The 14594-nt window shown below is 38.9% G+C and overlaps 1 protein-coding gene across 1 annotated transcript in view; it reads left to right on the top strand.

The window, feature by feature from the left end:
* Positions 1-14594, top strand: part of OXCT1 (3-oxoacid CoA transferase 1) — a 251550-nt gene that overhangs the window by 212148 nt on the left and 24808 nt on the right. Inside the window, exons 14-15 of the mRNA XM_006877358.1 lie at positions 9467-9547; positions 13947-14048. Coding sequence (XP_006877420.1) covers positions 9467-9547; positions 13947-14048 — 183 coding nt within the window. The remainder of the gene's footprint in view (positions 1-9466; positions 9548-13946; positions 14049-14594) is intronic.

The following is a 14594-nucleotide window of genomic DNA, read 5'->3' as shown; positions in this document are numbered from 1 at the left end:
TGCCTTTATCTTTCCTAAGACCCCCATAGATGCATTTCTGTTGGCTGCAATTCTCCTGGTGAGCTCAGAGATGCTTCTTGTTGTTAGGTGCTGTTGAGCCAGTTCGGTTCTTAGTGACCCTATGAACATAGAATGAAACACTGTCCAGTCCTGTGTCATCCTTGATAGTTGTTACCCTAGAGCCCATTTGATGCTGTGATTGTGCCAATCCATCTTATTGGAGGTCTTGTGCATCCAAGCAAAATGAACTTTTTGTTAATATTTCAGTACTTTCTCCAGTTATCATGATGATGCATTTGTAAGGATTTTTGTTTTCTTCATATTAAGGTACAATCCATACTGAAGACTGTGATCTTTGATTTTCATTGGTAAACATTTTAAGACTGCTTTGCTTTCAGCAAGCAAGGTTATATCATCTGCATATCTCTGGTTGTGAGTCTTCCTCCAATCCTGTTGCTGTGTTCTTCATATAATCCAGTTTGTCAGATTAATTGCTCAGCCTACAGACTGTAAAAGTATGGTGAAATAATATAGCCCTGATGCACACCTTTCCTGATTTTCAACCATTCTGTATCCTCTTGTTCTGTTCTCAAGACTGTCTCTTGTACAGTGTTCTGGAATGCCTATTCTTTGCACTGTTATCCATAGCTTGTTGTGATCCACACAGGCAAAGGCCTTTGAATAGTCAGTAAAGCACAAGTAAACATCTTTCTGGTATTCTCTGCTTTCAGCCAAGATTCATTTGACGTCAGCAATGATGTCACCTCCTCCTCTGAATCTGGCTTGTGTTTCTGGCAGTTTTGAATTGTCTTCAGCAAAATTTTATTTGCATGTGATGCTAATGCCATTGTTCAAAGATTTCTACATTCCTTTGGAATGGACACAGATATAGATCTATTCCAATTGATTGTCCAGGTAGCTGTCTTCCAAATTTCCTAACATAGAAGGCCTCCAGGACCTCATTAGTTTGTTGAAAGATTTTCATTTATATTCCATCAATTCCTTGAGCTTTGTTTGTCACAAGTACCTTCATGGCAGCTTGGACTTCTTCCTTAATTACCTTCATTTCTTGATCATATGCTACATCTTGAAATGGCTGAACATTGACCTTTTCTTTTGGTTCAGCAACTTTGTGTATACCTTCCATTTCCTTTTGATTCTTTTTGCATCACTTAATATTTTCTCTGTAGAATCCTTCGACATTGCAATCTCCAGCATAATTTCTATCACCAAGGACATATTTTGCGATGACTGATCCTTCTTCTTTGCTTCCAACCTTTGCATTCCAATTACCAGTCATTATGAATACATCCTGATTGCATGTTTGATCAATTTCAGACTGAAGAACTAGGTATAATTCTTCCATTTCTTCACCACTGGCTTTAGTGGTTGGTGCATACATTTGAGTAATAGTAGTATTGTCTTCCTGATTGTTGTTGTTAAGTGCTCTTGAATTGGTTCCAACTCATAATGACCTTGTATGAGTTTCCTAGGAGCAGCTGGTGGGTTTCAACTGCCTACTTTGTGGCTCATTATCTTGTGCTGATCCTACAGAGCCGAGCCCAGTTCTTCCTTATAGGTGTATGAATACTATCCTATTACAGACAGCATTGTACTTCAAGGTAGATCTTCAAATATCCCTTTTTAATGATGATTGCAACACCATTCCTCTTCAATTTCTGGCATAGTAAACCTTATGACTGTCAGATTCAAAATGGCCACTATCAGTCCATTTCAGCTCACCTAGGATATTGATCTTTATATGTTCCATTTCATTATCAACAACTTCCAATTTTCCTAGAGTCATACTTTATACATTTCATGTTCTGATCATTAGTGGATGTTTGCATCAGTTTCTCCTCATTTTGAGTTGTGCCCCATCAGCAAATTAAGGTCCTGAAAGTTTTGCTTCATTTGTGTCATCACGGTCAGCTCTACTGTGAGGAGGCAAATCTGTTTTTGTATGTGATATTAATGATACTATCTGATGATTTCACATTCTGCTGCCATACCACACTCTTAAGGCTGAGCCCAGCATTGTTAGAATAGGACACTTAAGTTAGTCATATTTTCGCTTGTTGCTAACCTTTTGTTGAATATTGAAATTATGACATCCTTGAATCTTTCTGCATCTCATTTTTTTCTCTTTGCTTTGTGTTTTGTCTTAGAGCTAAATGTGAATGGAATCATTTAGCTACATTGTTCTAACTGCAAGAATACAGTTGGTACCAGTTTCCCTAGTGAGCCCTATAATTTGCCTCCAAACATATATTGTGTTTTCATTAGCTTTGTGGACCTTAAGAAGTGAATTTTGGCCATATTTTGCATAAATCTATGTCAGACTTTTAATAGGAACTTGTTATTGTTGTTAGGTGCCATTGAGTCGGTATCGACTCATAGGGACCCTATGCACAGCAGAATGAAACAGTGTCCAATCCTGGGCTAAACTCACTACTGTTGCCTTGCTTGAATCCATTGATGCTGCCTCTTGGCCCATCCTCCATCTTACCAAACATGATATCCTTCTCTAGTGACTGATCCCTCCTGACAATATGTCCAAAGTATGAGAGAAAAAGTTTGGCCATCCTGACCTCCAAGGAACATTCTGGCTGCACTTCTTCCAAAACGGATCTGTTGTTTCTTTTGGCAACCCGTGGCACTTTCAATATTCTCCTCCAACACCATAACGCAAAAGCACCAATTCTTCTATGGTCTTCCTTATTCACTGTCCAGCTTTTGCATGCATATGAGGTTATTGAAAATACCATGATTTGGGTCAGGCGCACCTTAGTCCTCAAGCTGACATCTTTGCTCTTTAGCACTTTAAAAAGGTCTTGTGCAGCAGATTTGCCTAATGCAATACGTTATTTGATCTCCTGACTGCTGCTTCCACGAGTGTTGATAGTTGATCCAAGAAGAATGAAGTCCTTGACAACTTCAGTCTTTTCTTCATTGATTAGAACATTGTTTATTGGTCCAGTGGTGAGGATTTTTGTTTTCTTTATATTGAGATGTAATAATTCCCTGATAGGTTATAAAAATGTTAACTAGAGGTTGTATAAACAGTTAATGCTAGTTGCTATCAAGTCAACTCTGACTCATGACAACACCATGTATTTCATAGAACAAAATGGCGGCCAGGCCTGAGACATCTTCACAGTCGTTGGTATGATTTGCTTAATTGTTGTCACTACTGTATATTGTGAATTCTTCCAACTTAGGGGCAGTTCTGTCAGCACTATATTGGACAGTTATTGGTTGTAATCCAGAGAGTGTTCACTGACTAATTTTCAGATGTAGCTGTCTAGGCCTTTCTTCTAGTCTTTCTTAGTATGGAAGCTTCGTCAAAACTATCCACCATATAGGACCCTGCTGGTATTTGAAATACTAGTAATATAACCTCCAGCATCATAACAACATGCAAGACACCACAGTACGACAAGGTGACAGACAGGTGGAAGTATAAACAATACACTAAACCTAAACCAAACCCACAGCCACTGAGTCAATTCCAGCTCTTAACAACCCTATATAGGGTTTTTCAGACGGCCAGGTACTTGATAGGCATTACACGAGCAAATGGGGAGGAGAGGCACACGGCTTTACACAGCTCAGATGTGACTGAGCCAGGTCTTACACACAGGCTGGTTGGCTCCTGCATCCCTGCTCTGCTGTACTGTTTATACTGAAAATGGTCTATGGAAGACCTCTCTTGGTAGGGTGTCGTTATGTTAATTCTGTCAGTTGAAGTTCATGATTCCTCATAAAGCAGAGTTTCTGTTCATTACAAACCAAGGGACTGTTTACATGCCAAATGTAGATTCTGCTCAAATAAAGAGAAGAAACTAAGAGCTCCCTGAAGAAACTGTTCTTCAGAGGCTCTCATATTGTTGACCTGTTCACAGTCAGATCGGAGTTCATCGTGATGTGCCTAGTTTGAATTACTGTAAACATAAGGTGCGCTGACATCTGTGGAAGTTCTCCCAATTGCCATCAATTCAGCTGTTGAATTTTATGTCTGTGACACATACAAACTTCCTCTGAAAATTTGAAAGGAAAACAGATAATTAGAAATAAAGTGAAGGTGAGGTTTGATTTCTTCAGCTATACATTTACTTATAGAGTGAGCCTCAGAAACATATAAGTTAAAATAAAGTGAAGGTGAGGTTTGATTTCTACAGCTATACATTTACTTATAGAGGGAGCCTCAGAAACATATAACTTGCTATTAAAAGTGTCATGTCTCTGCACTTTCTGTGTATTTAGCACTACCTAGTTTTGATTGAATTTGGATTGAATTAATCATTTGTCTTTTTGAAACCTATCCAAGATTCCCAACTGACTTCCCTTCTCTTCTCACTCATTCATCCATTCATGCCTGTGTGCATGCATTTATTCTCTGAGATTCTGTTTACTGAATATCTTTTGTGCCAAACACTCAGTTAAACATATTGAACCCTTCAATTATTGGTGCACTTGTAAGTTGATATACAGAGTATTATCGTGTTAAATAGTTACACCCAGTTCTCTAAAATTCCTCACCTTTGACCATATGCTTGTTCTGACACTGAGTTAGGGAAGAGTTACAAACCAGGTAAAACATTGAGATGGATAATGATGATGATTACATCTTGTTTGGTGCTTTAGGATACAAAAGGAAGCAATAAATACATTCTGTCACATTACAAGAAGATACATAATGGGCTAAGTTATCTTTCAGTCTCAAGGGAAATATTAGGGTAGATTCCTGGCATTTGATTCTTAGAAAGGAACTTAATTATAATCAGAAGAAAACTATTTGAAGGTGAGTTCATTCCAGCTATGTCCAACAGAAAGACCTCTGTGGTTGCTTCTATAGTAGGAGGTGTGGCAGGAAGTGCTAGTGAGGAAATTGAAGATGAGAAAGGATCCTGGGATTATGTAAGAGAGAAATCCTCTGCGATCACAATAAGAAATTAGTAGATAATGTCTAAAGTGATTAATCAAGAAATAAAGAGCATGGTAAGCATACTATTTTAAAATATGCAGATATGAGAAGAAAATGTATGGGCTAATGGATAAAAATCTGGTTTCCACTCATAATTCCTCATTTACTTTATTTTTGAAGAAAGGGCACAGTAGCTAAAAACTCAACATTCGGATTTAGACCAGTGCACTCGTTTACTAAGTGCAAACTGAGGCTTAAAATATTTGTATATGAAAGTGAATATAATCATACAATATTGAGCTACATGTACCAAGAATGAACAGCTTTACATGGTCAGTTAATCAGAGTGATCTAAATTCTGATTGTTGTAGCAAACTACCCATTGTGACATAGCTATACTGAGAGAATTGAAGATGACAAAGGGGAACAAGAAGAGTGGGTGTCTAACAGCTAAATCCTTATTATCTTTGCCATAATAAGAAACTTGTAGATAATGTGTAAAATAGACTCATCAAGTAAAAAAGGAATGCTAAGCATAATATTTACACCTCTGGTTTGCCAGTTCGTTGTACTGCAGTGGCTTGGCTTGTGTGTTGCTGTGTGCTGGAAGCTACGCCACTGGTATTTTAAATGTCAGCAGGGTCACCCATGGTAGACAGGTTTTAGTGTCACTTACAGACAAAGACAAGTTAGAAGGAGAGGCAAACTACTTCTGAATGGTTAAATACTGAAAACCTCATGAATGGCAGCAGAATATTGTCAGATATAGTGCCAGAAGATGAGCCCCATCTCATTGGGGGTCTTTTGCTTTTTTGCTGATCCTCAACTTTCCAGATTCAAGAACATAAAAGGTAACTCTATACATGGACCTCACCAGATGGAATGAACAGAAATCAAATTGACTACACCTGTGGGAAAAGGTGAACAAGCTCAATATCATCAGTCAAACCAAGACCAGGGGCAGACTGTGGAATAGATCATCAATTGCTCATATGCAAGTTCAAGTTGAAGCTGAAGAAAGTTGAAACAAGTCCGCAAGAGCTAAATATGACCTTGAATTTGACCCATCTGAATTTAGAGACTATCTTAAGAACAGATTTGATGCATTAGACATCAATGACCAAAAGAGTTGTAAGGATGACATGAAGACTATCATACAGAAAGAAAAGGAATGAATCATTTAAAATATAGGTAAGAAAGACCAAAATTGATGTCAGAAGAGACTTTGAAACATGCTCTGCTGTGTAGAAAAGCTAAAGTGAATGGAAGGAATGGAGAAGTTTAAGAGATAAACAGAAAAATGTATAGGGCAGCTAGAAAATACAAAATCAAGTATTATAATGAAAGATACAAAGACCTGGAATTAGAAAAGCAAAAAGGAAAAATCATTCTCAGTGTTTCTCGAGATAAAAGAGTTGAAGACAAAATTCAAGCCTTGACTTGCAATATTGAAGGATTCTATGGACAAAATCCACTACTCATCTGACAGTTTGTTGTACTTTGGTGGTTTGTGTGCTGCTGTGATTCTGGAAGCTATGCCACAGGTATTTTAAATACCAGTAGCTTCACCCACAGCAGATAGGTCTCAGCTGACTTTCCAGATGAAGACAGAATATGAAGGACAGACAAACTAATTCTGAATATTTAGTCACTGAAAACCTTATGAATAGCAATGGAATACTGTCAGCACCAGAATGTTGAATACTGAAACATGATGAAGAGCACCGTAATACTGTCAGATATAGTGCCAGAAGAGCAGAGATGTCAGCTTGAGGACTAGGGTGCGCCTGACCCAGGCCATTGTGTTTTCAATAGCCTCATATGGATGTGAAAGCTGGACAGTGAATAAGGAGGATCGTAGAATTGATGCCTTTGAGTTGTGGTGTTGGAGGAGAATACTGAAAGTGCCATGGACTGCCAAGAGAACCAATAGATCTGTTTTGGAAGAAGTGCAGCCAGAGTGCTCCTTGGAGGCCAGGATGGCTAAGCTTCGTCTCTCCTACTTTGGACATATTGTCCGGAGGAAACAATCGTTGGAGAAGGATGTCATGCTGGGTAGGGTGGAGGGTCAGAGAAGAAGAGGAAGACCCCCAACGAGATGGATCAGCCAGGTGGCATCATTGATGGACTCAGGTGTGGCGGCGGTAGTGAAGTTGGCCCAGGATCGGACATTGTTTCGTTCTGCTGTGCATGGGGTCGCTATGAGTCGATTCCGACTCGATGGCACCTGACAACAACATAGTGCCAGAAGATGAGCTCCTCAGTTTGGAAGGCACTCAAAATACGATTGGGGTAGAGCTCCTTCCTCAAGATAAAGTTGATTGCAATGCTGTTAATTGAATATAGTCTTTGGTACCTTCATTTGCTTATGTGGCACAATTCAAAATGAAGAGAAACAGCTGTAAATATCCACTAAGAATCAGAACATGGATTGTAAAATGTATGATACCAGGAAATTTGTAACTAGTCAAAAGTTAAATGAAATGCATAAAGATCAATATCCTAGGCATTCATGAGCTGAAATAGACTGGTATAGCCATTTTGAATCTAACCATCACATGGCTTAATAAGCCAAGAATGACATATAGAAGCACAGTGGCGTCACACTCATCATCAAAAGAACATATCAAGATCTATCTTAAAGTACATCCCTCTCTGTGAAAGGATAATATCCATACACCTACAAGGAAGACCAGCTCATCCCACTATTATTCAAATGTACATACCAACCACTAAAGTCAGTGATGATGAAATTGAAAAATCTACTAAGTTCTTCAGTTTGAAATTGATAGAACATGCAATCAAGATGTATTGATAATTACTGGTGATTGGAATGCAAAGGTTGGGAAATAAGTGGAAGGATGAGCGGTTGGAAAATATGGCTTGGATGTTAGAAACGATGTTGGAGATCCAGTGATAGAATTTTGTCACAATGACTTAATCATTGTAAATACCTTATTTTAACAACGTAGAAGAGGACTATCCACATGCACCTCACCAAGTGGAATCAAATTGACCACATCTGTGGAAAGAGACAGTGGAAAAGCTCCGTGTCATCAGCCAAAACAAGACCAGGGGGAGACAATGGAAGAGACTATCAATTGCTCATATGCAAGTTCATACTGAAGTTGAAGAAAATTAGTAAGACAATGAATAAGGAATACTATAGAAGAATTGATGCATTTGAATTATGACTCTGGAGAAAATATTAAAAGTAACATGACTGCTGAAAGAACAAACAAATCTGTCTTGGAAGAGTACAGCCAGAATACTTCTTAAAAGCCAGAATGGTAAGACATTATCTCTCATACTTTGGACATGTTATCAGTAGGGACCAGTTCCCAGAGAAGGACATCATGCTTGGTAAAATGAAGTTTCAGTGTAAATAGGAAGATCCCCCAGTGAGATGCACTGACACAGGAAAAACAAGGGCTCAAACGTAGCAATAATTGTGAGGCTGCTGCAGGACTGGACAGTGTTTTATTCTGTTGTGCATAGTGTCACTGTGAGTCAGAACTGACTCTACAGTACCTACCAAGCACAAACATAACATTTTGAAATGTAGACATGAAATGTAGAGAAGCATGAGATAAAATGTTTTTTTTAAAAAACAAAATAAAATTATTAGAAATGTATCAATGTATCCTATCATCTTTAACAGTAGAGAGTAAATAAATAAGGATGTAAATAAAGGATTTTAATAACCTGAACAATATAATAAGGAAAATACAAACAAAAAAAAAGTGGAAATTGATTCCTGTTAATTGCCGATCTGATGTGGAGTTGTAGGATCAGCACTGGATCGTAAGGTCGGTTTGAATTGCAAGATCGGTGGTTCAAACTCACTGGCTGCTTCTTGGAAATTCTACACAGGATAGCTATGAGTAGGAATCCACTCAACGGCACTTAACAGTAATTGCAGGTCTGGGAGTGAATCAACTTGGAGCGCATTGGTATTGATTTGTGTGTATATTACTATTTTTTTTTAACATTTAAGATTGTTGTTGTTATTGTTAAGTGCCAGCGACCCTGGAAAGGGTTTCTAAGGAGCAGCTGGTGGGTTTAAACCATTGACCTTGAGGTTAGCAGCCCAGTGCTCATCTTGTACACCACACAAGGATTCCATTAAAATAAAATAAAAATTTGTTTATTTTAAAAAGAGAAATTGTATGTGTATGTTCCATGTATGCTTTGTCAAAGTGACCAAATAAGGAGAAGAGAAAAGCATGCAAGATATTGGAAGTGAAGTTTTCCATCAGCTGCTATGAGGATCGAGGCTTGAGTGGTCACATTTGTAGCAGGGTGTTTTCTGCCTAAATAATGTATGCTTTAGGCTATTAAGTTGGCATTTTCCCTCACTTATTTCAAGAGCAGAGAAGCTGCCTCCGGAAAATGCGCAAAGGCATGACTGTACAAAGACCTTGAAATAGCATGGACTTAGAGACAACTTCTCTGATTGCTTCTCTTTTTCTCATGTGATATCAGTTCAAATAAGAGGTGTCCCTGACTGCTCTTTCTGATATTTCTTCTTTAAAACAGGGAAATGCACATAAAATAATGGAGAAATGTACATTACCGCTGACTGGGAAACAATGTGTCAACCGAATCATTACTGAAAAGGTAAAGCGCCTCTTTCTTTTTATTTCCTATAATATCTACCACCGTCTTTTTATTTATAAGCATTTTTAGAATTGTTTGTTACCAATAAAAGTGCTTTGCAGTGATAGATGTGAACCCACTGCTATCAAGTCGATTCCAACTCATAGAGACCCTATAAAACACAGTAAAACTTCAGAGGGTTTCCAAGGCTATAAATCTCCACAGAAGCATATGGCCTCGTTTTTCTCCCACAGAGCTGATGGTGGGTTCCAACTGCCAGCCTTTCAGTTAACAGCCTGATGCTTAACCCACTACACCGTTAGAACTCTTGATGGTAGGCATAGGATTCATCTTTGAATAGACAGAATGGGAAAACTAGCCATGTTCTTAACCACCACTAGCTTTTCAGTTTGTTGTCCTGTGGTGGCTTGTGTGGAAGTTCTCAACATATCAAATACCAGTTCAGTTACATGAGGTTTCAGCAACACTTCCGGACCAAGATAGACTGAGAAAAAGGACCAGCTGATCTACTTCTGAAAAAATTGGTCAGTGAAAACCTTCTGAATAGCAACAGAACATTGTCTGATATGGTGCCAGAAAATAAGAAAAGTAGTCAGTATTGGAACAAACTTGGTTAGGTCATTAGCATGTGGGAACAATTGGAACCTTAGCTGTAGATGCCATTGTATTATAAAACTGACTAAAGAGAAGAGCCGGTAAACATGGAACTTGGAGGAGCTCAAAGTTAGGAATAGTTATGTTTATCACTGGACTCTGTACTTTTGTTGAATGTGTGGCTGAAACTGCAGCAACACTAAGGGTCATACATGTTTCAGCCCTGCCACTGTAGATCCCAACCAATCCAAACCCACTACTGCCCAGTCAGTTCCAACTCCTAGTGACCCTACAGGACAAAGTAATGCAGCCTCATAATGTTTTCAAGACGGTAAATCTTTACTAACGCAGACTTGTCACAGCTTTTACCCCTGGAGTGCCTGGTGGATTCAAACTGCTGGGACACCAAATCTCCTTAACACTAGCAAATAAAAAAACAAAAACCCAAAACCTGTTTCCCTAGTGCATATTCAGACCACTTGTGAGGGGCTATCAAGTCAATTTGACTTGTGATGACCCTGAAACAACAGAAAGAAACATGGCCGGCTTCTGCACTGTCTTCACAATTGCTGTTATGTTTGAACTCTTCGCTGCTGCTACTGTGGCAAACCATCTCCTTGTGGGTCTTCCTCCTTTTCTGACTCAGAGTGACCTATTCAGGGTTTCCAAGACTACAGATCATTACAGGAGCAGACTGCCTCATCTTTCTCCTGCAGAGCAACCGGTGGATTTGAACATGTGTTCTTGAGGTTAGCAGTCCAATACTTATCCTACTGTTCCACTAGGGCTCCTACCTGATCAGGGGCTAGAATTCCATGAAAATTCAATTTGAGATAAAAGGAGGTGTTGGAAAATGTTATGACCCGAATTTTCTTTTGCTTTTGCTCTTTTAAACAGCTTATTGTGATTTGAGGAGCTCTGGTAGCATAGTGGTTACAAATCGGGCTGCGAACCTTAAGGTCAGCGGTTCGAAACTACCAGCTTCTCCGTGGGAGAAAGATGAGGCTTTCTACTCCCATAAAGATTTACACCCTCGGAAACCCTGTACAGGGTCGCTATGGGTCAGAACTGACTCGACGGCACTTAACAACAACAACAACAACATTGTGATTTGAGTGAAAATTTAGACAGCACATTGATTTTCCACTCAATAATTGATGCATATTTGGCTTTATGACTTTGACTGCTAGCCCCACAATGTAATAGCCTTCAATTCACTTCCTCCCTGTGTTTCCCATTTCCATTTGTCCTTGTTTCCCACTCCTTCCTACCTTCAGGCCTTTATTTCTGGGCAAATGCTGCCCTTTGGGTCTCACACAGTTGATTGTTCTAGGGAGGGGCTCACATCATAGGCTTATCGTTTGGCAGAAAGTTGATCCATGAGAGGAGAATCCACTTCCAGGTTTGAAGGGTGTGACCTCAACCTCCAGAAGATCTAGATGGTGCCCAGCTACAACTGCTGGTCATTCTGAAATGGATTACAATAGAAAGTCCTGGATAGAGTAGGAGAAAAATGTGCAACAAAAGCTCAAAATCATTGAAAGGAAGACCAGTGTAGTTGTCAGATAGACTTGGAGAAGCCTTAGACTATGAGTGTTCCTATTTTGCTGTTGCTAATACAAAGGGGTCCTGGTGTGGCGCTGTGGGATAAACTCTGTACCACAAGGTCAGTTTGAACCACATAGCCGGTAGTTCGACTCACCAGCTACTCCTCAGAAACCATATACAGGGTCGCTATGAGTCAGATCTGACTTGATGGCACTTAACAACAACAAAAGAAAGTTATGAAAGAACTTTCCTCAGCAGCATCTGGGCTATGATTAACTACTTTATCCACTATATATAACCTTTTATGGTGGTGATAAATTAACTTATTCATCTGTAAAATCAAATGTAGCTTCATTATTACTTTTAGCAATATAAAATGTAAAGTTTTAGTTTAGATTTTTATCAAATTTTTGTTTATACCTTAAGCCAGTAAATGGAAATCTTTGTAAAATTTTCAAAAGTAGATTTCCTTCTTTTAAAATAATAAGTGCTTAACTTTCCAATATATGAAATTTGGAGGTAATTAGGGCTTGATAAAGATGATAATAAAACTTTAAAAAGCAATAAATCAATTTGCCATAGAGTCTGTCTCCTTACTTATTGAAACTTTATACTCATGATATCTTCGCCCCAAATCCCCTTCTTGCCTGTTGTTAATATCATCATCCAGAGGTTCTTCTTTCTCTTTTTGTTCCAGTTTTGTGACTACACAATTGTTCATAATGCAGGGAAAAGCTAATCAGTATGAATAGTGTGCCTGACGTATTTTCTGCAAACAAAAAATGCGCAGATTAAAAAAACGAGTTTGCTAAGATGTTTCCTCTTAAACCATAGAACAAAGAGTGGGTACAGGTATTACTGATCCTCTAATGTTTCACTATTGGGGAAAAATATACATCAAAAACTGAAGAAAATAAGTGTTTTCAAAATCTGATTTCACACACAAGTGACGAAGTGAAGTGACTAAGAAGAAAAGAGAGTTTTTTGTCCCTGCTGTATGCATTGTGCTGCGTGTTTGGAGTATGTTTGCTATTATATTTGATCCATAGGACTTTATGATATCCCTTGGTAGATGGCCATCAAAGTCTACACAACTAGCACATGGCAGAAGTGCCAGAATTCCAGCTTCAAAACCAGGGCTCCTCACCCTACACCTTGCTCTGTCTTGATATTTGTCTCCTAAGTAGGGATGTATTTGAAAATGACAATTTAGGATTGAATTTCCAAAGTAGATGAAAATAAAGATCTGAAACCTACAAATAATAGGTGAATTTCAGGTAAAGCCAGAAGACTGAAGAGATCTGGGAAGCATCATATTTAAGTCTAAGAAAGAGGAAAGGACCATGAAAGCTGGCAGGCAGAACACGGGAGGCTGGCTCTGAAGCCAGGGAGTTAAATCTGTTTGTGTCCCATCCAGAGGCAAGTATGCCTTGAAATAAGTCAGCTCAAATGACCATTTGAGAAGAATGTCTTGAAAAATTCTTGGGTGGGAGGTTATGCGAAGTGACTTGAGTGGTAGCTTCCACTCAAGAAGTTATATTTCACCTGGGAAAGCCTGTGTTTTAATTCAGGTACAACATGCTGAGTCTACTTGCTGAATCAAGCATTATCAGCTGGCAATACCATCACAGGATATTGCTATCTAGTTGTACTGTAATGTTTAAAGTGAGGTCAGTTTTCTCATACATCTCTTAACAAAAGCATCATCTTTTAATTTACAAAACATATGAGGTACCCTGTCAGGGCTTTTGTTTTCACGGGGCTTACAGGGAAATATTTAACAATTACCTGGTGTCTTTAGGACTAGAACAGCAGTGCTTTTGTAATACGTTTGCCACTGTTGAGAGCTTGCTTTCTCTGCAGCATTTATGAAAGATAAGGATTTCTACTTCCATGAAGATTTAAGGCCCTGGAAACCCTATACAGGGTCACTATGAGTCATAACCAACTTGACAGCACTTAAAAAATCACAAACTGGCTAAAATAATAGCACATGCCATCAGTAGTTGTCACTCGTTTGTTTCCTGGCATCAACAGTGTTCCACATCAATTGCTTATTAAGGAGTTTTCAGTTCTCACCAAAGTATAATAGTTACTGTGGACATTTTCCCATTGCTGGCTTGTAGGCCCTTTTGTCCTGGGTCTTGTCTGTCTTTTAAGAACTTGAGAAGATATTTCTGGTTTGTGTTATAGAATAATCATTGTGAAGAAAATTATCATTTTCTTTTCTTTCTTTTTTCTTTTTTGATTCTGGCAGGCTGTGTTTGATGTGGACAAAAAGAAAGGGCTGACTCTGATTGAACTCTGGGAAGGTCTGACGGTGGATGACATCAAAAAGAGCACTGGATGTGACTTTGCAGTAAGTGTTTCTCTGAACGTGCTTGATTAATGAGTGTTCACAGGACATGAACTCTTAATTTGTGATCATTTTTGGAGTTGACCTTTGCAGTGAACAGGAGTGGAGAGAAGCTTTCTCCAGATGAGAGCTGGTGGGAGCATAGCCTTGCTCTGACTCAGCAGGAGAGAGCAGAGACAGGATTTAGCTCTGGAGTCACGAGCAGGAGGAACGGTACAGGGAAGGGCTGCTGGAGTGGAAAGCCAAGCTTGAGCTCTGCACTGCTTTGTACAAAGTCTGTTTCAGTCACCTGTTCTTCAGTTGCATGTCCACCTTGGGTAAGCCTGATTAACTCAAAATATGTGAGCCACACATGGAGAAGGAATAACAAGTTTTTTTTTTTTTTTTTTTAAACTCACCTATGTCTTCTGAATGGGAACACTGAATGGTTTAAAATTAAGAAAGGTATGCAACAAGGTTGTTTTCTTTCACCATATTTATTCCACCTGTATGCTGAGCAAATAATCCGAGAAGCTGGGTTCTGTGAAGAAAAACGTGCATCAGGATTGG

The sequence above is a fragment of the Chrysochloris asiatica genome, unplaced genomic scaffold (genome assembly GCF_000296735.1).
Source record: "Chrysochloris asiatica unplaced genomic scaffold, ChrAsi1.0 scaffold00487, whole genome shotgun sequence".
Lineage (NCBI taxonomy): Eukaryota > Metazoa > Chordata > Mammalia > Afrosoricida > Chrysochloridae > Chrysochloris > Chrysochloris asiatica.
The sequence above is the reverse complement of the archived record's forward strand: the minus strand, read 5'-3'. Positions and strand labels throughout refer to the sequence as shown.